Source organism: Stegodyphus dumicola, chromosome 3 (genome assembly GCF_044657685.1).
Source record: "Stegodyphus dumicola isolate Sdum_Otavi_A_Nest chromosome 3, ASM4465768v1".
NCBI lineage: Eukaryota > Metazoa > Arthropoda > Arachnida > Araneae > Eresidae > Stegodyphus > Stegodyphus dumicola.
Window position 1 is genome coordinate 199,225,623 of NC_140770.1, and position 21,544 is coordinate 199,247,166.

Consider the following 21,544-nt stretch of genomic DNA (forward strand, 5'->3'; position numbering starts at 1 on the left):
ACTGTATCATATTTACCTTTTTATTTTATATTTAATAATTTCCATTAGTTTTGGATAGTGAATTTGTCTTAAGTTCATAAAGTTGTAATGTTTAAATAAGTAATCGTCTGTGGTCCAGGAAGGAATTAATTGATTTTACATTAATTCCTATGGTGGAAATTATTTTGGTTGACAAACAGGCTTTAAGAACAAATTAAATTCATTAGTTAGGTTTCACTATTCTCTAAAATAACACAATATAATATAATCCTAAGAAAATAAGTCTGCAGTTATCAAAATGTAATGTGTATTCAAATATAAAAATGTAAATAAATACTAAATACTTCATGAAATAGCTGTTACATATTTAGATTCTATCGAAATTAATCTTTATAAGAAGAATTCCTCATTAAGTATTTTTGATGTACATATATGCTATATTCTGTACTGTTATATTTAGTAGTAATCTGTAAAACTGTAGTCTAATGGTTAAAAAAAAAATCAGTTTATTAATGAACTGCTAAGAACATTAAAATCGTACTGCAATAAGGAATTCACTAATAAGTTTACTGCTAAATATTATTAATTTGAGAAAAATCAGTTTATAATTAATTTACAAGTGGTAAACTTTCAGGGATTTTTTAAATTATATTCATGAATCTATTACCCATTTCATTGAAAAAAAATCTGAATTACCATTTGAAGGGACCAGTAATGGGATTCAGCTCTGATAATAGTTTGGCAGATTCACTTCTTAAATTTTAATTCGACAAACTGATTATCAAAATAAAATTTTTGCATCAGTTTGGAAAATTTATCACTATTTAATTAGGATAAATAATTATCACTTATTAGGCAGTAAACTGATTATTATATTATTCAAATTTTACAGCTGGAAGAGTAGGTCATGAAAATTAATTACACCTTATTAATATAGTGAAGATTTGAAATGTTTCTAGATTGTTAGATTATACAAATTAACTCTTTGACTTTTAAAAGATAATAATGAAGACTACTGATGGTATTTAAAGAAGTTTAATTTCTTTCAGATTCTAATATTAAAAATGAATAGAAAAAAGATTCCCAAGGACACAATTGTCAGAGTGGCGCAACTTATTGCCATTTTGCAGAAATAGAAAGTTAAGCATAAATTAGAGATACCAGAAAAGAGTCATGCTGTTAAAATTTATATGAACATGGAAACATCTTTTACAACCTTAAGAACTGAATGCATTCACTTTTTTTCCTAATTATATCAAATGCAATAACTTACATCTTCATCAGCTGTAGCTCCCCTAGAATTACGAAATCGTGAAATTTTTTTCTTAACATCACGGTGAAGATCTCGCACCCGTCCTGCCCAAGATGAAGAAGAGGTCCTCTCGCGAGAATCTCGACAGAAACGAGCTTCCACTTTCTATAATTAATAAAACAACGGGAAGAATCAAAGAAATATCCATTTCATATCTAATAAAAAAGCTAATTTCTGAGGATAGCAGACAAATTAGAGAGAATTTGCTCTATAAAACTTATAACTACGAGTAAATTAAGAATACTTAAAAACCAGAAACTTTTACAGATTAAAATATGCACATAAGAGACAAAAATTTGATGTGGACACCACAAATTCCTTATACGGCATACTAAATTATACAAACTGTTTGTTGCATTTCATTAAAACTTATCTCCGCGGATTATTCTAACTTAATTATTCGATCTCTCAAAGCAAGTTGAAAATGACATCAAAAATTGTAAATTTTAAACTAATCATGCGGTTAATTTTTTATCGTACGGGGTCAAACTTCTAATTTTACTTTTTCATAACGAAATAAACTCTCCCAAAAATAAGTAAAGGAATCGGGAGCCTGAGTTAATAGATTTTGTTGTTTGTCAAAAATTGGATTTTTTTTTTTTAAATTTGGCATTGCCGAAACATGAACATTTTCGTAATAAAATAGTTCTGTAATTGGAAGCATGCGACACCTGCGATAGCGAAAATAATGGCCGGCTAAGTACTTTTAAGCCGGTAAGGGGATACTTTTAAGCAGATTCTTCTCAGTTTCTGAGATAAAGCCTAATAATAAAAGAAGTACTGGAGCCTTGGGCTCCAGTACTTCTTTTATGTAAGTGAAGCACAGAGTTTCAGCAGAAAAATTTTATTTAAAACATAAATATATATCTAAAATCGATTATAATTTCCAAATTCATGCCTGCCTTTCTCTAGGGAACAAACATTTTGACGGATGTTAAGACCTTTAAGGAAAGAAAAGCCCGAGCCCCCATCCAGATGTCAAAGGCTTATTTTCTTCAGGTAGTGTAATAAATTTATGAAAGCAAAAAAATATTTTGTTACCGAAAGTATTAGCCAGAGGCGTAGCTAAGGTTTTCAGCGTCCGTGGAGCATATAAGCATTCTGTACCGCACCAACACATAGAAAAAGAGTCCCTCCTTCTGATTGGATATGGCTTCCGATGACATCATTTCCTCTACGCTTAGGACTTTGCTTGGGTTCGAGGATACATCTCCATACCATTTATTTACATTTTGATAACAGTACCGAAAAGTTTATTATGTGCGTTTTATTTTTGTTGCTACGAGATTACACTTTTTATAAAACTGTAGTGTTGGTGAATTTAATATAAAAAAAGGTAGTGATTTTTTTCTTAGAGAGAAAAAGAATCATTTCTTCGTGGGCTCACTTCGTAAATGTGTGCACGAATTTTTAATAAATGTGTTCTTAATTTAAAATCGTTCATATTAAAGGTGCTGTGATTATTAATTCATTATTTCATGTTCATTATATATCCATTCTCTGCTGATGCAATCTGTGAAAGCATGAGACAAGTCGGTTTTCGGAAATAACAAAAAAGATGTTGAAAGCTAACATAGTACACAATAAAATCACTATATTTGTAATCAGTTTGAAAATTTTACAGTATAATAGTAATTTAATTTTGAATAATAGTAATTTATTTTTGAAGTTTGACTAATATAGATTTGGAACAGAGAAATAGAGATGAGTATTTTAAATTGAATAATATTACTTTATGAATACTGCCCATTTTTTAATGTGTAACGTCTTTTATATCTTTGCATAAAAATAGTGTTTGTCAGAGAAGGAAGTTTCTTTTCTTATACACGTGTATTAAATTTAGCGACAGTACTGAATGCACCTTTTTCCTTCATTTAAGGCATCAGAGTATTAGAATGACATGGACATTAACACGGAAATAACATAATATTTGCAAAGGAAATATTTTCTGCAATGTGAAGAATGCGAAACAAATTGCGGACAGAATGCAAAAAATTACAATAGTATTAATAATATACTTACTAGCACACAATGCCTTTAGAGTTGGGTCGAGATCGTCGTGTTTTGATTTTTGGTACTAAATTCACGAACTCAACTATTTATATAATCTGAGCGCTTAATATTCTTCTGATATTAACAGCATATTTGAACGATTTTATAATTTCATTATTCCATGAAACAGTAAGCTATCTGCAGAACGCTGCAGCTAAACGTTTTCGTTTCAAAGAAAACAAACGATAATTTTCACGCTTCCGTGCCACTCATGCGCGTCTTTCAACGAAAACAAAACCTTAAGAATCTCGCCTAAACGTCATTACGTCAAAGATAAAATGATGCCCTCTGAAAGTATGTCCAATATCACAAGTACGGACTTTTTCCTATGCGCGTAGCGCGGTACAGAATGCTTATATGCGCCCGGGAACACCTAAAGATTTTGCTCACCTTTCTGTGTTCCAAGGATGGAAAATATTTCATTCTGAAATGTGTATCATCAATTTGGCGCCTCCTGGATGCTGTGCCTGGAGACGGATGTCCCCCTTGCCCCTACGCCACTGGTATTAGCATTGATTACCTTGGTCATCCACGTCCAGTGCTAGTGACCTCTCATTGGAGAGCTCCTGCAGACTTAAGCTGTGTAACCAAATATGGGGGACAAAAATTATCACTTATGCAGACCTTACATTTGTTCGCATGTTGTTATCTGAACGGATTCGGGGAAAATTTTTTGTCCAGTCGCATTTTCCTTGACAGCTAGAATTATATTGGCAGGGCATCGCGGTCAGAAGCATTCGACTCTTGTCTGTTTTCGAAGCAACGATTCTCCATTAAAATTTCTTTCCATACTCTCATATGGTTTCTAGAATTCGCTCTATTTTCACCAATAAAGCTTTAATCGTTTTACTTTTTTCCACTGGTGTGCTGGAAAAAGTCCCCCTCCTTTGAAATCATATGTTGTTCTATATATGTAGTGTCTAAATTCAGCCGGGGACCGGCTGAGTTGTTTCTTAGTTTTTGTTTGAAGCCAAAATCAGTCCCAAATAAGACGAGGTCCAATATCTTTATAATTAATTAAATTTTTATTTATATTTATTGAATTTTAATTTAATTATTAGTTATTTTATTTATTTATTTCCCCCCCCCCCATCTTTCTATATATGTTTGGTTCTGCCAATTGCAATAAAAAGGAGAGGTGTAAAACTAGATGTGTTGGTTCACTATAAATGTCCGTTTTACTTTTCAAACTGTTGCCACCAAATGTTAGAGTCCTGCATTATATTAAAGAAATTAAATAATGAAAAATCTGCATAAATGTATGTATGTTTCTCGCATTGTGATAAAACAACGGTATATCGAATTTTGAATGACGCAATCCTACTGCGAATATGGGCATGTGGAAGCCCAAATTTGAAATTTTGAATTTGTTTTATTATCGATTTCATATTTTGTAAAACTTTAACGAATTTTTGATTAACAAACTCAAGGATTTCAAAGCAAGCAATGGCAACGTTGTACACACACACACACACACACACACACACAAAAAAAAAAAAAAAAAAAAAAAAGTTATTTCCAGTGCGCTAGTCTCTGTATCGGAAATTCTTATATATATGCGGCTTAAGTGTTTGTCGCCGATAGTTTATTGGTTGCTTGCGTAACTGTACTAGCCAATGGTTTCTCATATATTTGGTTTTCAATCTGTAGCAATCTTGCTTTTATGCAAGAAGAAAGGAGATGAGACTTTGGCGAACGCTGTTTCCTCCAGTTCGTGAGGGACCTTTGATTTTCAAATTCAAGTTCAGAATTTTCTTTTATTGCTGCCAAAACTAGATATGAAATACAATGTTGCCAATAAATGCATTTTCCTTTAAAATTATTAAATCTGTTTTTGTATTTTAAACTGAATTTTCAGCTGAATACAAATTGAGCGTGTCAGGGGGAACGAGAACATTTGTTTGCATTGGCGATCATCTGTTTTTGAAATGATTTACAACTGTAATTATATCCTTATTCCACGGAATCTGTTCACGAGGATATTTGTTATTTCGTATTCTTGCCGGAGTGGGATCAAGTATTTTTACACTTTGAATTTTAAACAAAAATTCATTTTGTGCAGTAAATAAACTAATTCAGATTAATTCAATTTGAATTAGCAGACACCTTTGCACAAATCCTTTTAATTACAATTTATAATATCTAAAACAGCGGTCATTTCGTATGACCGCCGGACTGGTAAAATTAGTTAAAGTTTTATGGTTTAAGTGCGAAGAACGTGATATTTAATAAATGATTAATTTTTGTATTAATAAAATACAAAATGTTAAAAAGATACCGCTATGGACGTAATTTAAAATCTGAAACCTTTCAGATGTTTTTTCTTTTCTTTTTTTTTTCTTTCAGTGCCTAAGACATTTTTCGGAACTTTTAAAAAAAATTCTCATAGCATTCTGCAGCGAAGACAATTCACAATTCTGTGTATTAAACTTGAGCTCGTCTCATTCATATTTTCTAGTTTGAGAGTGCAAGAGATGCATTCGCTTTTATAAGTTGGATATTTTTTAATGCTGCGTAAAAATTTTAAAGAATAAACTTTGCGCAAAATGCGTGTATTTAAGTCTTATTGAGGTTTAATGCAAAACTTCGATCACGATGTTTCAGCTAATATATAAAATATTGATATTTTAAATAAATTATTCCGTCTTTAAAGTAAAAACGAAAGCAATACTTTTAAAATTCAGAAAGATGCTTTTGATACTCTAATTTATTATCGAGATTAAATAACTCATTAACTGCACGAAGATTTTTAACCACAAGCTCATCAGCTTTAAATCAATCTAAAGTTAAATATATAAAATTAAAAAGTAATATAACAGTCATAAATTATAAATGTGACTTAATTTGGTAACATTAGCAACATATTTTAATATCTGCTAAGTAATTCCGTAAAGTGAACACAGCACAGAGATGAATAGTTTGAAGTGAATGTATAAAGAGTCCATTAATGCAATGAATTCAATAGAATAAACAAATACTTTTTGTGGGGCGATATGAGTCCCACTGCTCAATTTTCAAAGTCACCTTTTGCAATGACTACACTACCGACATTTGAGTATTTTTCATCATTTGTGAATTTTTATCCCAGAGAAGGGAGTCTAAAAATATCGTAAGATTACTTTCCCTTAGAATATTTCTAATTTTGATTATTTAATATTAGATTTAAGTCTCGGAAAATTAGTGGAAAACCCCCTTACCCGGCTTAAAAGTACTTACCTATCGAATAACAAACACATTGGGGTTTCTGTGTTTGTACAAATGATCTTAATTTCTGCATGGCAATGTAGTATAGTTTGGCAAAATGAATTAATTTTAAATAATGCGTTATTTTACGAGATGCTTCACATTTAAGTCACCTGGAGGATTAAGAAATTAATAACTATATATAGGTAAAATATACGTATTCGTTCTTTAATTACCTTTTCTTCATCTGGCTCTTCATAATCTGAAGAATGGGAATGTCCATCTTCACTAGTGCTGTAACTCGTTCGACTCTAAAATAAAAATTATATATATTAAGCCACATAACATACAAAATTACAGCAAAACTAAATTTAATCTAATGATATCTTTAAACAGCCAACAAGCACAGGCGGCTCATTAATACATGAGATTGCTCTGTTTCAATTCAAATATCTAATGCTTAAAAAATGCAGATTTCTACTCAATACAATGGTAGGATCTTTAACACCACAATTATTTATTTACAACTGATACACATATACAAGAACAAAGATACCTCTGTGAAACATTTATTTTCCTTCAATGTATCATCAGTGTTGTATACAATTCATTGCTGGCAATATGGAGTAGTAGTAGACCTGTGCCAATTTCCTTGTTGATGATTTCCTTGTTGATCAATTGTTGATGATTCAAATAGAGCATTCTGTTGCCTTAAGAATCTATGTAACGCTTCTGAAACGAATTGCTCGAAGTGATACTTTTGTCTTAGGAGTCAAATCACAACCACAGGAGCTTAACTCTGAGGAATGCAACGGATAGTTGAAAAGCCCCAGATTGGGCTACATGGAGACCAGCATTCTCCTGCAAGATAATGGGAGTACTTTGCAGACACTGCCGCCGCCTCTTTGCAAGCTGATCGCACGTTAAGTTTAAAAAATGAACAGTAATATTTCATCTGATAGTCTGTTCTTCAAGTATAGCATGCATTAAGATAATGTCACCACATTCATACACGAGAATTGTTATAATTTTCAGACTACCGAAGTTATGATAAATTTCTGATTTTCGTGGTGACCTGCAAATGATATTGCATTTTTGATTAACATTTCAATCTGTTTCATGTTTTATCTAGCCTAATTATGTGGCATAAGACAGTTTTTCCTTGTGCTCTAAGTGGTTGGATAACATTTTAGAATTTGCTACGATTCCAACTGTTCCTGTTTCAAGAGTATAGGGAAAACACTACTTCAGGCTGCGAAACTAATTCATTGTGAGCTAAGTTATTTATCGGACTAACGCATGACATAAGAAAGAAGCATTTGCATAGCGTGTATACCATAATATTTTCTCCACTATTGAAGTCCCAATCATGTACTTAGTAGAGGCATTAGGTTATTTTAAGAAAAAGACGTGAAAAATGAGCAATGCCCTCGCCTGGACTCGAACCACGGGCCTCCCGAATGCGCGCCGAGTGTGCTGACCACTACACCACGAAGGTGTGCTAAGAAGGCGGGAGAAATACCTTATATACTCCCCCTTTAAAGGGCGAATGGGGATTAGGGGACCCAGTCGCCAAATCCAGGTGGTGGAGAATCATCATCCACCCCTTTTTTAGTTTGAGGGCCACTGTAGAGACATTAGATATTTTGAAGCAGAAGAGATGAAAAATGAGCAACGCCCTCGCAGAGACACGAACCATGGACCTCTTGAATACGAGCCGAGTGTGCTGACCACTACACCACGAAGGCATGCTAAGAAGGCGGGAGAAATAAATTAATAAATCTCACAAAATATCGTGTGAATAAATATTGTTACGAATTTGGTATTTAAAAAGCTAATGTTAGTTCAATTATAAATTAAATGGTTTTATTTCTCGCGCAGTGCAGCGCGTGACGAATATTAAAAGAAAGCTAAGCCGGAAAAATTAAAAATACAAGAGCGCGTGCGTTAAATAAATAAATATCTCTTTTTGATTTCGAGAAAGTACTGGAAAATTCTAGCGCGTGATTTTAAAATCTTATAAAAGGAGGAAAACATCTCAGTTTGTAGCAGTTGCTTAGTTTGTTGTTTAGAAAACTGCCGTTGTTGATTATAGCGAATTCGCGGATTAGCGTTCTTTAGCTGTTTTGAATTACGTTCTATTGTACATTTAAGTAGTTAAAAGATAACTACTGTGAGATATTGTGATACTGCATGATAATTTGAGAAAATTTAAGCATTTATGTTGTGATAATAATAAATTTTTGTTCATTTTTCATCGGACTTGTGCATTCATTTCATAACGAACCCGTACGCACGCAACAATATTATTTCCTTCACACAGAGAACCGCTTGGAAAGGAGCGAGGAAATAAAGAAAAATCAGAATATATTATCAAAAATCATCCGCTTACATGACATGAACGCTAAATAATCAGACAGTGAAATTATAAAGTTTGACATTACACCGATTAACTAAATAGGAAATATTTTTGCTTTCGCTTGAAGATTAATAAATTATTTTCTTTATAACATATGCTAAATTTTATTAAGTAGACAAAGTAATTATAAATATATTTATGTCTTAAATATGTCTATAAAAGTTTAGAACTAATGCCAGTGGTTTATATAGGTAAATAGTCCCTTCTATTGCAAAATAAGCGATAGCTACCTTCTTCAAGAATTTTTATAGGGGAATCTGTAACAGGAGTTAAATAATTTATATTAAAGCACATCAGTTTAATTTGTTAACACCAGAAAGTTTCTCTAAACTGATGCTTTATTTGTAGTTACATACAAATGCAAAGAATTCGCTCTTTATTTTATGTACGGCCCCTAAAACAATGTCCAAATTTAAAACTAAATATCTCGGTCAATTTTGTGGCATGGAAGTCACACTTCGTAGACTACACTTTTTACAATCTTCCTAAACATAAATCTACGAACGATACGAACATAAAAATTTCGTTTTTCCGTTCGTAATTTTTACAAAATTAATTAATTTAAATTTGAAATTTCTAAAACATGAATATATGCCTCATTTAAAGCATTTTTTGTAGCTGGAAGTACATACATGTCTACGAAGAACGGGTGCAAAAATAAAGGCAATGTATGGTCTTATAAGATTTATGAAATCGCAATGAAGATACCGGACAACTGAACAGTTGAAAGAAAATATTAGGGAGGATTCAACAGAATCGTCAGGTGTATTTAATTATGGCAAAGCACACTAGGGCTATCTGCCTAAGGGAAGGGATGCCTTTCGTGGAGGACTTTCTAAGGGAAACTGGCTCGTATACACATTACACATGGGGAAAACCACGAAAACGCCCATGCAGCCAGCCCGTTCGCGGGATCAGAATCGTCAGAGTTTAGCTTCGTAAAATTTTACATAAAACATCGGACCATATAATTTTATGCAGCAACATCAGTGTGTACTGCCAGTGATGTTCTAGATGTTCCAACATTCACGTAAACTATTATCCAATGTCAGTGATTTGAAGTGATCTATAGACATAGAATATACAGCAATGGGATTATTTGGGAAATAAAAATGCTTTCGAACTACTCTATACAATATACCTTTTTACCAGGAATATACCAGGAAGGCAATTGTTTTTTTTTTTTTTTTTTTTTTTTTTTTTTAAAGACCTGAATTTTTTTTTTTTTTTTTTTGTAAAATTAGTTCTCCTCTAGCCTCCGTTGCTGAGGCTAATCTTAATATGGTCTCCATTCAACACTTATATTCAGTTTTAGTGTTTTCAAAAACTACTTTTAAGTTCAAAGCAGTTTTCTGTTTAAATAATAAAATGTATATATATTTCGTGCATAACATTCAACTAGAAACGAAGCTTGGCTAATAAAAGATTAAAAAAGCCACAAGTTAGTTTTAAAACTTTGAAGAGAATCATAGCAACAATTCTATATTGCTATACTACATATATTAATACTGTATGTCTCATTCTAATTTCTTACTATATCACCTATGACATTGTAATGCAGAGATAGAAAAGAAGATTTGGGAATAATACGTATAACAGAATGGGGCGGGGGGGGGGCTTCTGTTAAAAACTGCTTTTTACATAGACAAAAATAATTCGCTAGGAGTAGTAATAATAGCAATTAGAAACAAAAAATGCGTAAATTTATTCCTGAATAGCAAAAATATATGAACTAATATGAAGAACTTGATCTTGCTCTGTGACTTACAGAAACTCTAGCAAAACTGATTCTGAAATACATCAGCGAGAAAATATTTCACAGATCTATTATTTAAATCATAGACGACATAGTGTGCTTTTGTACAACAACTATTTTAAAAACGAGAAAATACAATAACTTATAAACAATTTTCAATTGATTTTCCATTTGTGTTAAAGTCAATGTTTATTTAAAATTCTTAGAATTTGTTAATATTTCCTCCAAAATAAATTACCATTAATCGCATCTGTGACGCAAATAGTTAAGTGGTTAAAACCTGAATAATGTAAACAACAAATCATGCAAATGAACTCTCGGCGAATGAATTAAATTGAGAACAAAAGTGAAAGACCCTTGACCTTGACAAGCATCTCAGACCAGGCCACGTTTAGGATTGAGTCGGTTCTTTCACCTTGACCCACCTTTTCTTCTGCTCATACAGGTGAAGATCCAATGCCCTCATCCTGGTTATCCCAGCCATCCGCTCTTCGTTACTATAGCAACCATTATAATTACTCCCCTGCCCTGCACTTCGTGTGAAATTCCATACCGCTCTTGGGCTTTGCCGAACCATCCTTTGAATCAATTTGGAGAACTCGATGTTACATTGGGAATTTCGAAAGCGAAGAAAATAAAAATAAGGTGAAAAGTTCTCTCAAAGCATTTTATTCTCCAGTATTATACAACATCCACAACCATTCCGTCTAGAAAGTTAGGACCAAGTAACGGTGAAAGACTCCACTGCTCCCTCGTGAACATTTATTGGAGCTCTCGTACTCATTGGATCTTAAAGCACGAATTAAAAGATAGCTATCTTGACCCAAGGGATGTAATTCCGGAGACTTATAATGCTCTCGAGAGTTTTATCAGCGTTTGGTTTCCTTGAGTAACTGGAGGCAATGGATAAGTTCCAAGTTTTTAAACTGAATAAAAGCTTCGTAAAGTTTAAGACACGACTATAAAAAGATTCACAAACTGTTTTTTTCTGAAGATTTGTCTTCTCGTGGATATGTGACAGTTATTCTTGTTATTTTAATAATAAAGCTACATATTTGAATTTTACGCCACTAATCACATCCGACATGAATAAAAAAAAGACAGTTAAAATTAGGAGATAACATAGAGGTCAAGTGAAAAACTAAAATTAAGAGAAGCGATTAGTTTTATACATAGCTAAATATTGTGTATAAGGTTTAAAACGATTTCTGATCGTCATTAATATTTGGTGTTGATTAATTACATATATAATTTAAGTTGCTTGAGGATAAAATTATGATTTATTTTTTGCTAAGGCAAAGTAAACAAGGAATATTTGTCTTACAAGGTCTTTATGGTAAAGGAAGTGAGAGCGATCACCCTTAAGGAAGGATGCTTTTCAGAAGACCTTCCAGGTATAAATTATTTGTATTCATATTACACACTGGGGGAAAAACTACATAATCATTAGGCAGGCAGACATTTCGCCAAGAATCGAATTTAGTGAACTATTAGTGTTATGAGAACTTAGATACTAAACTCTCTAAAGTTTGGTTGAAGGGAAGGAAAAAACACAAGGATTCCATCGCTCAGCGTGCTATTGATCAAAATTCGGATATAGTTTAAGGAGATAGTTCTTAAACATTTTGTCAAAAATAAATAATCTTATTACTTTCTAAGGAACACGCTACTTTTAAATTTAGCCTAATGAAAGCTATGCGAGCAGCAACTAGACAATTAACTCGCTTCCCTTCCAGGAACTCTACTATACAACCAGTATTTCCTTATATATAAATAGCTGCGTAATGCAAAAACGCACCTATATACACTGATGGACATTAAAATTGCAACACCATGAAAAAAAGGAAATAAAAAAAAATATTGTACGTAAACAGTATGGCATAAAGGCAAAGTGATTAAATTTGTAAGCAGTTTGGAGGTTTACCAGAGGTACGAAATTAGTAGAAACAGCTGCCACCCCTGGCAGCTAAAACGGCCCTTAGCGGGTTAGGCACACAAGCGAACTGGGCTTGGACACAAGAAACGGGCTATTCATTTCATGCTGCTTCAAGTTTATGCCCCACTTCATCAATCACATTAGCTGGAGAGGGGTGGCGGGCCAGCCTCTCAGCAACTCATGACCAGATGTTTTCAATGGGAGACAGATCTGGAGACCGTGCAGGCCAGGGCGCCAATCGAATACCCTATGCGCCGACGAAGGTTAGAACATGACGTAAAACATGTGGTCTTGCATTTTCTTGTTGGAAAATGGCGTTTGGCAGGCCTCGAATATAGAGCACAACCACTGGAAGTAAAATATCAGAAATGTACCGATCTGTGTTTAAATTACGGTCGATCCGAACTAGAGATGTGCGTGTCGTATACCATCACACCAGGTGCAAGCCCCCTAGGCCGATATCGACGTATAAGGAGGCGACGTGCGGTTTCCTCGGAGATTCCAGACACATATATGGCCATCAAAATACTGCACGCAGAATCGGGACTCGTCTGAAACTGACACTGACATGGTGCCACTCCTGTATCCAATTATGTCGTTCGGCGCACTAGAGTCGCCATCTCACTCTATGATGCATTGTCAAAGGGATGCCGAAGTAATGTTCGCCGTGATGATAGTCCATGCTGTTGCAAACGGCGAAGTACCATAGGAGCTGATACTGGGCTTACTGCAAACATGCCTATTTCCTGACCAATGGTCTGTGGTATTGGTTGTACGATTTTGCAAGGCTGACTTCACAATATGTCTGTCCACTCGGGCGTTAGTCACGGAGGGGCGTTAAGATCCTGCATGTCATTCAGTATTACCCTCAATCCATTGATTCCATATTCGCATGACAGTGGTTGGATGTCGACTAGTGCGACAGGCGATATCACGGAATGATAATACACACTCTGGATAGGCAACGATCCTGCTTCTGTCGAATTCCGACACTTGCTGTTAAGTATTTCTTCTAATTATTTGAGGCATAACACGATATTCTGAGGAAACTCTGACCTTACAAAGCGCTTTCTAAATGAGAAATCCACTACACAACTTTTCTTTTATGCAGTGCTTCAAACGTCATGTCTCCCTCCTGCGCAGTCTAAATGAGCGGAAATTATAACCATTTGCACATCCAAACCTCTTCTTCCTTTCATGTGATTTTTGACGTTCGTCAGATTATTCCTTTCTGGTGTTGCAATTTTAACGGCCAGCAGTGTACAACGCAATATGTGCAAGTTGTTGTAATTTTAAATGGGAACATACTAAATAATAATAATGCTAGCAATGAAATTTTGCTTTACAGTCAAGCATTTGTTTGTCTTGGAAATGCGTTTTCTGATCTTTGCATTAATTACACTTTATAAGCGTTATTTATATTTAATGTTGCATCATCAGCTAAAAGCAATTTGATTCTATTAAGGTCACTTAAATGATATATTTCGACAAGATGTTTAAAATATATGTAAATATATCTATTAAAATGTATACATTTCAGCAGCGTCTATTGATGCAACATCGATTGAAATTAACAGATTTATTTCAGTTACCCATAGATTGTTGTTTTGGGCTCTGGATATTGTTTCGTTTTTCCTGAATATTTCTGCAGGTAGATATCTAGGAATCGTCTATTAGAAATAAAATAACCTACGCAGTTTTACAGAAGCCAAAGCGGATATCTTAGAAGAAACATGTTGATCGCAATCACATAAATTTAGTATATTCAATGACATTGTATAGAATTTTCCAGCTTTGATGGCGTTAAAATGGTGTCATTGGAAATACGTTCGGCCAGCAATTATGGCAGGTGCAAAGTTCGAATCCTTGGTGAGGATATCGTCGCTGTTTTTTCAAATGTTCTACTTCGAAATAAACCTAAAGACGTCTCACTATTATCCGCATAGTCAATGGTATGCCTAGCAGACAACAAATGAATTAAAATTCGCTATCAAAACGCATGACTAGGCTTTTCATGCATACCATAGGTATACACATGTAAAAGCGAATTTTTTTTAACATAAACGATGCATTTGTGACATAAGTATGTGCAGAAGGAATCACGTATGATACGTTAAAATTTTCTCTTTTGATAACATATGATAAAACTGACTCCACTTCTATTTGTTTTAAAAAAATTTGCCTTCTTCCAAAAGAAAAAAATTATGTGATCAAGCTCCATTAGATCTACAACTTGCCGAAATGTAAAATAGGCTAGAAGTAATTACCAGGGATAACATTTGCTGTGAATTTGTGGCCATTCTAATTACCATTCAAGCGTCCCCGTTACACAAGGAACAAGGAAAGTGCTCCAGGAGGAACATCGCGTGAAACAGTTGTTTTTATTAGCTTTAAAAATTTGTTTATTAAGCTTTTTACTAGCAGCACTAAAATAAGGACTTTAAAAAATAAAGGACGCTTTAAAATTATTGGAATTTCATAATCCACCTGAAGATAAAGAGTTATGAAAGAGTTATGTTTTTCATACATAACGTGAATAGGGGTGAATCTCCCGTACATTACATATACTAATACTGCCCTTTAAAGGAATGAGTATGTTTCTTCTCACTTATTTAATTTTTGAATAAGCTACAATGATATAACGAAAATTAAAATTAGTGGCACTACGTCTGTTTAAATCTTTAGAATGTGAATCCTTCATCAGTCCCCCCCCCCAGCGTAATAAAAGGGAGCATTCCTATAGAACATTTTGTAAGGCAGAATATAGTGAAGAAGCAACAACCACACATTGAAACAGAATGAATTTTTGAGCGTTTTAGAAGAGAAAGATTAAAGAAAACTTCAGATTACAGGCTAACATCTAGAAAAGTAGATAATTACAGTTTTAAGAGGTAAAATATATTTAAAATATTTTCAATATCTTTAACATTCTTTCATTAACTTAAAAATAATTAGATTAAAAAGAAACAAATCTGATCTTGTTATGCAAATTTCGGCTTAAAATACCGAAACAAATTTAGGGTAAGCAATTACGACAGGCCCGCTAGTTTAAGAAGAAATCCTTTCCCCCCCCGAAGAAAAAACAATTAAAAATAAAATACATGAAATCTTATATTTCAAATAAACTGTTACAAATGGTAAAGCCAACAGAAGGAGAAAAAATTTCTATGATATTATTTCACAGCTCATTAACGCCTTGTGCAGACTTTGCTTCTTAAATAAGGAAATGAATTATTGAAGACATAACTCAGCATTTATTTGAATAGATCTCTTGCGCATGAGATTGGCAACAAATACTTCACTCAAGTAGCAATACTTTGGCCAGTACGTGAACTAGAAGCAATAAACACATGGGAGAAATCCGATTCAAGGTGTCAAAAACAATCATAATAAATGAAGAATATTGTTCTCTTCTCACATTTACCTGAGAGAAAAATCAGAACAAATCCACGAATGTTATTGTGGCCAAGAGCTCAGGGTTGCATTGTCATTGGCATGGATCTTGAGAATCTTATAAGTGATAGTATGAGTTTAACCAGTTCCGTTCCAGTTTTGAAGGCGACTTCCACGGGCACAGGAGGTTCTTCCTACTACCAAATCACTCGAGAACGAACGTAATTAAAATAAATGCAGTAACTATTACATAGGTTTGCGTTTTATTGACAAATCTTTAAACTAGTTTTCAGAGAGTTGTGAAGTTTCTTTTTGAATTTTCCCCTGAAGGATCTGTGGTGTATTTAATTATGGCAAAGCACACTAGAGCTTTCTGCCTAAGGGGAGGGATGCCTTCGTGGAGGACTTTCTAAGGCAAACTGGGTCGTATAAACGTTACACATGGGGAAAACCACGAAAACACCCATGCAACCAGCCCGTTCGAGGGATTCGAAACACGGACCGAACTACCAGTGTTCAGCGACTTTACCGCTTGGCCGCTGGTAGGCCCCCCTGAAGGATCTGAAAACAATGGAAAGAGAATTCCAATCCCTTGGCTAAATTTATCCCCTTTCTGATATATTTTTAGGGTAATCTTTATATTTTTATGGTCTTCATTTGTGAAAACATCAGTTGACATAATTGACATAATTCAAACTTAAATATCAAATCTGCTTTGTAGTTCAACACCTTTAGTGAATCATATTATTCACTGCATTTCGTCTTAGCGACTTAGAAAGTTCAGTTGAAGAACATTACTTCTCTTTTCTACATGTTTCATTAGATTTCCAGGACGAGCTGATATAAGTCATACATTATTTTCAGAAACATTTAATGTTCACAGGTGCATTTCTTAGTTCAAAGGTATAATACTAATGCGGAACGGAAACTGGAAAAAGTTTCCGTGTCATCATGCGTAACGGATTAACGATCGGTTTTCTACTACAGCCATTGCAAGATTGTGTGACATAATGACATTTAAATGTATCTATAATTTCTTGATATAGCGAGTAAATAATGAAGTTGTGTTCCGTAATATGTATATTATTTTTACATTTAGGTGGTTATCATCTCTCAGGTAGGTTGGGCTCTTTTCCAGTAATAATAGACCTTTGCAAAATAGATATGTCTCTGCTGATGTTAGGTAGGAAACATGTTATAGTGATCCGGCATTATACGAATTTGCTGTGTTTTAATTATGAATAATCTGCAGTATTTGTTAAATTCTGAATTAGACTGAAAAATATTGATATAATATTAGCGCATTTCTGTTTACTTATTCATATCGATTTTCTAGTTATGTCTTTTCTGTCTTACTTAACCGTTTTAGCCATCAAATTTAACTTAATTTACAATTCTAGTAAATTTTTATGTTTTGTAATTATTCAAATAATTACAGTAAATGGCTAGCTATTAACTATACACTTTTTTGGGGGGGAGCAATGTGTTAGTTCATTAGCTCACATATACTGTGTCTCTAACGAGTTTTATTGCAAAGCACATTCATGTAATATTGTCTGTAAAATAGCATTAAGTCATTGCTGAGAAATATCATTCTGAATTTTTCACTTATCTGAATTTTGGGGCTTCGGTACCAAAACATTGTAAAAGGAATTTTAAAGAAAATTTAAAATTTTAAAGTTAAGAAAATATTTTTTAAAGAATAATAGTATGCTATTTTATCGCTGAAATAAATATTTTAAGGAGTCATTTACACCCGAGTAGTAACTAAAATAAATAATCGATTACGTAAAATTTGAAAAATATGCAAATTAATTTTTATACGTCATTCACAAATATTTTTCGTTCAATTCTCCCAGTTGGAGACACTGGTAAATGAACAATTAAGCTTATTCCCTTCACTTCTAACATAATACTTCGAAGCAATTTCTCAGAAGCACAACAGTAAATAAGACATTAGATGTTTTGTTGATCACAAAATAAGTAAATATCGCTAGAGTTAAGACCGTATTTTTCTAGGATTGATGAATATATTTTACAAAAATAAAGAAATAATATTTTGACTGCTTAAATCAATAAATAATCAAACACAAAATCGTTAAATAATTCAAAGAAATATGAATGTAAAACTTATCTATGTATTGAATAAAAAGCAATTAATGGTTATTTGCATCATGGCAAAGAACACGAAGGCTGTCTGCTTAAGGGGAAGGATGTCTTCGTGGAAGATTTTCAAAGCAAACTAGCGCGAATTAATGTTACACAAGAGGAAAACCCCCAAATCACCCATGCAGCCAGTCTGTTCTCCAAGATTTGAATCCAAGTCGAACTACCAGTGTTCAGTTACCTTACTATTCGCCCTCTGGTAGGTACAAAAACAACTAATACTGAAACATTCATTTGGCATTCTTGCAATTTTTTTAAATTGTGATAATGAAATTTGTTTTTCACCTAAATGAACGGAAAACGCTAGAAATTTCTGTAAGAAATGGAAATGTGAAAAATGCACTCTGCTGCATTGAGAAACAATGGAATAATATTTCTGAGCAAAAGGAAAAGTTGCCTCGAAATATATAGTACTCATGTCCAGGTGCGCAGTTTCAGCACAGATCCTTTAAAACGACAACAAAATTAAAAAATATATTTATTCGAACAGATTCGAAGGCAGGTAGTTCTAAATTATTGTAAACCAAAACTTATTCAAAGTCCGTCATCCTCGTTTGCAGGCCCCAGAAAAATTCCCATTCAATAGCCATTTCTTCGCCCCCAGCTAATACACTAATGCCCTAACTTTTTAAAATACATTATTTTTGGGAATAGGGAATAGATTAGTCGGTTTATAACACATAAAGGTTATTTGTCTAGTAAGATGCGCTCGCGTGCAACTTTTTACAAAAAATCGGCTTACATTTACAGCTAGTATTTAGATAGAAAACTCTGGGAAAGTACATGTATTGGCAAATCAGAGCAGATCATTGGATATCAATGTTGTTGTTGTTGTTATTTTTATTGCCTTGTCCATGTATTTCATGGAAGAATGGTTGCGGAAATGGATGCACAGCCTCAAGGTGGTTGCCCATCTACTTCCATCCCAATTTTGAGGGACAGTATCCCGGGAAGTGGTGTGAGCTTCTCACACCCCTCTACCTTACCGCCAAACAACACGGGGGGGGGGCTTTCGGCTCGCCATACATTTGGAGTACCCCCACGTCGCAAAGACACAATACATTAAACAATATCCATGTATTCTACGAGATTCGAACCCGGGCCCTTCGGTACCGAAGTAAGTTTCCCTAACCACTATACCGTCTGAAAGGCCTTGGATATCAATATTCGATGGTTTTGAACTTTCAAACAATAATAAATACTTTTTTTCCAAGTAAAAATTTATATAAATAATGCAGTTATTTTCCACAGGTTACATAAGGAAATACATAGTAATTGCTATTACAGTAGGTTACACGTCATTTACAATATCCAGTTCACAAACAGCTCAGTTAAATTAGAAATAGTGATTTGGAAATGAAATTTTGCTATGGAATATTTACAGAAATTAGTTTAGTTTTCTGGTATTTATGATAAAGATGGTTCTAGAACTTTCTAGAATAAACTTCGACCTTTCAGATCTCAATACATTAAGCCTAATCGCACACTCAAGTGTGTTCTAGAGTGGAGAGCTACTGTGACAAGCATTTATTAGGATTTCATTGATAATTTTATTTTGAAGGGAGGATGACTTCACAGTCATTAATAATTAATTTGAAGGGAGGATTATTTACAACAATAAAGAATTTCGAAACTGCAAATGAATTTTTTGCTGCCTTTTAAATTACCATTTTACAGATACGCAAAGGCATTTACAGCAATAAATCTTCAGAGAGCAACAGGCAGTTTCAACGAGTAATTAGTGAAATGCCCTCTTTTATTAAGGTCCTACATATACTTTTGAAATTTGAAGACTAAAACGAACGTTATTTAGTGAATTTCAATGAAGTAGCTTGTTTCTCCATTCATTTTCAAAAGCTGTTCTTTTCCGCTCGATAAATTTAATGAGATAACAACATTCTTTTTAGTGATCTGAATGAGAGAGTACTTTTGATTTCAGTTTGCCAAAGTTGAACTTCATTGTTCAACATTCTTAATACAATGGATGTAGTTTGAAGAAATGAAAAGACCATAGAAGAAAACTTTCTTTTTTAATTACCATAGCATTGAAAACTACTCAATGGACTAAAGAAAAAAAGAAAAGAAAAGAAAGAAAGAAAAACCAGAGAGTGATATGTAAATTAAGTTTTGTAGCTGAAATTAATATGAAAGAAGTATTCTAAAGGGGATTGCTTTTGCATATATTATACCCCAATTAATATTATACACCAGCGGGCAAGCCCGTTAAGGCAAAATTTATAAGTTCTATGTACACCTGAAAAGAAAATGCATAAAAACATTTCAATATGAATGAAATCAGTTCATTCTTTCCAAGAATAACCAATTCCTAAATAATTTTTTTTGATGCCAAACCAGGAAATAAAAACTTTTGACTCATCATGCTAATACTTATACGTATGACGTCATGATTTAAATTTTATGCATTATATCACAACTTTTTCTCAATATCAATAAAAGAACGTGGCAGTAAGGTACCGTGTCAATTATCCTAACCTGATAAAGAAAAGTTGCCAACAGTACCTATTTATTTAAAATGCTGACATTAAGGAAAAATTTTCGATACACAGTTACGTCACATGCAGTCGCGTGCTTTGTTCAGTGTCTATATTTAAAGTTTTCAATGCTATTTTTACTCCAAAGGGGCTTTGTCCCTGAAGGACTATTGTTGCCGTTTTGCGATTTTGCGTTGAATCACTATAAATGTCCGTTTCACTTTTCAAACTGTTGCCACCCAATGTTAGAGTCCTGCATTATATTTGAAGAAACTAAATAATGAAAAATCTACATAAATGTATGTATATTTATCGCATTGTGATAAAACAACGGTACATAGAGCCATCGAATTTTGAATGACTTAATCCTACTGCGAATATGGTCATGTGGAAGCCCAAATTTGACATTTGGAATTTGTTTTATTATCGATTTCCTATTTTGTAAAACTTTAACTAATTTTTGAGTAACAAACTCAACTATTTGAAAGCGAGCAATGGCAACAATCTACGGCAGGGGGAGGGGACCTTTTTATCTTCAGCGCGCGGAACTGTGTATCGGAAATTCTAAAGATAGGCTCATTTTAAAATTATTTTGAGACATTGCTATTGAACTGAAATTTATGGTTTAAGTGCGAAGAACATGATATTTAATAAATAAAGGTAACACACAAAACGTTAAAAAGAAGCGCCCTTTGGACGTAATTTAAAGTCTGAAACTTTCAGATTTTTTTTAATTCATATTTTGTAAAACTTCGAAATTTTTTTTAAAGAAACTCTACGATTTGAAAGCGAGCAGTGGCAACACTTTACGAAATAAAGCAGATTTTTATTTCCAGCGTGCGAGACTGTTGCCACT

The 21,544-nt window shown here is 33.5% G+C and overlaps 1 protein-coding gene across 1 annotated transcript in view; it reads right to left on the reverse strand.

Annotated features, from left to right (window-relative positions):
- LOC118193437 (uncharacterized) overlaps window positions 1-21,544 on the reverse strand; it is a 421,049-nt gene that overhangs the window by 24,301 nt on the left and 375,204 nt on the right. The window contains exons 11-12 of the mRNA XM_085812477.1: window positions 6,763-6,837; window positions 1,253-1,396 (exon numbers count right to left, since the gene is read on the reverse strand). Of these exons, the coding sequence (XP_085668603.1) occupies window positions 1,253-1,396; window positions 6,763-6,837 (219 nt within the window). The remainder of the gene's footprint in view (window positions 1-1,252; window positions 1,397-6,762; window positions 6,838-21,544) is intronic.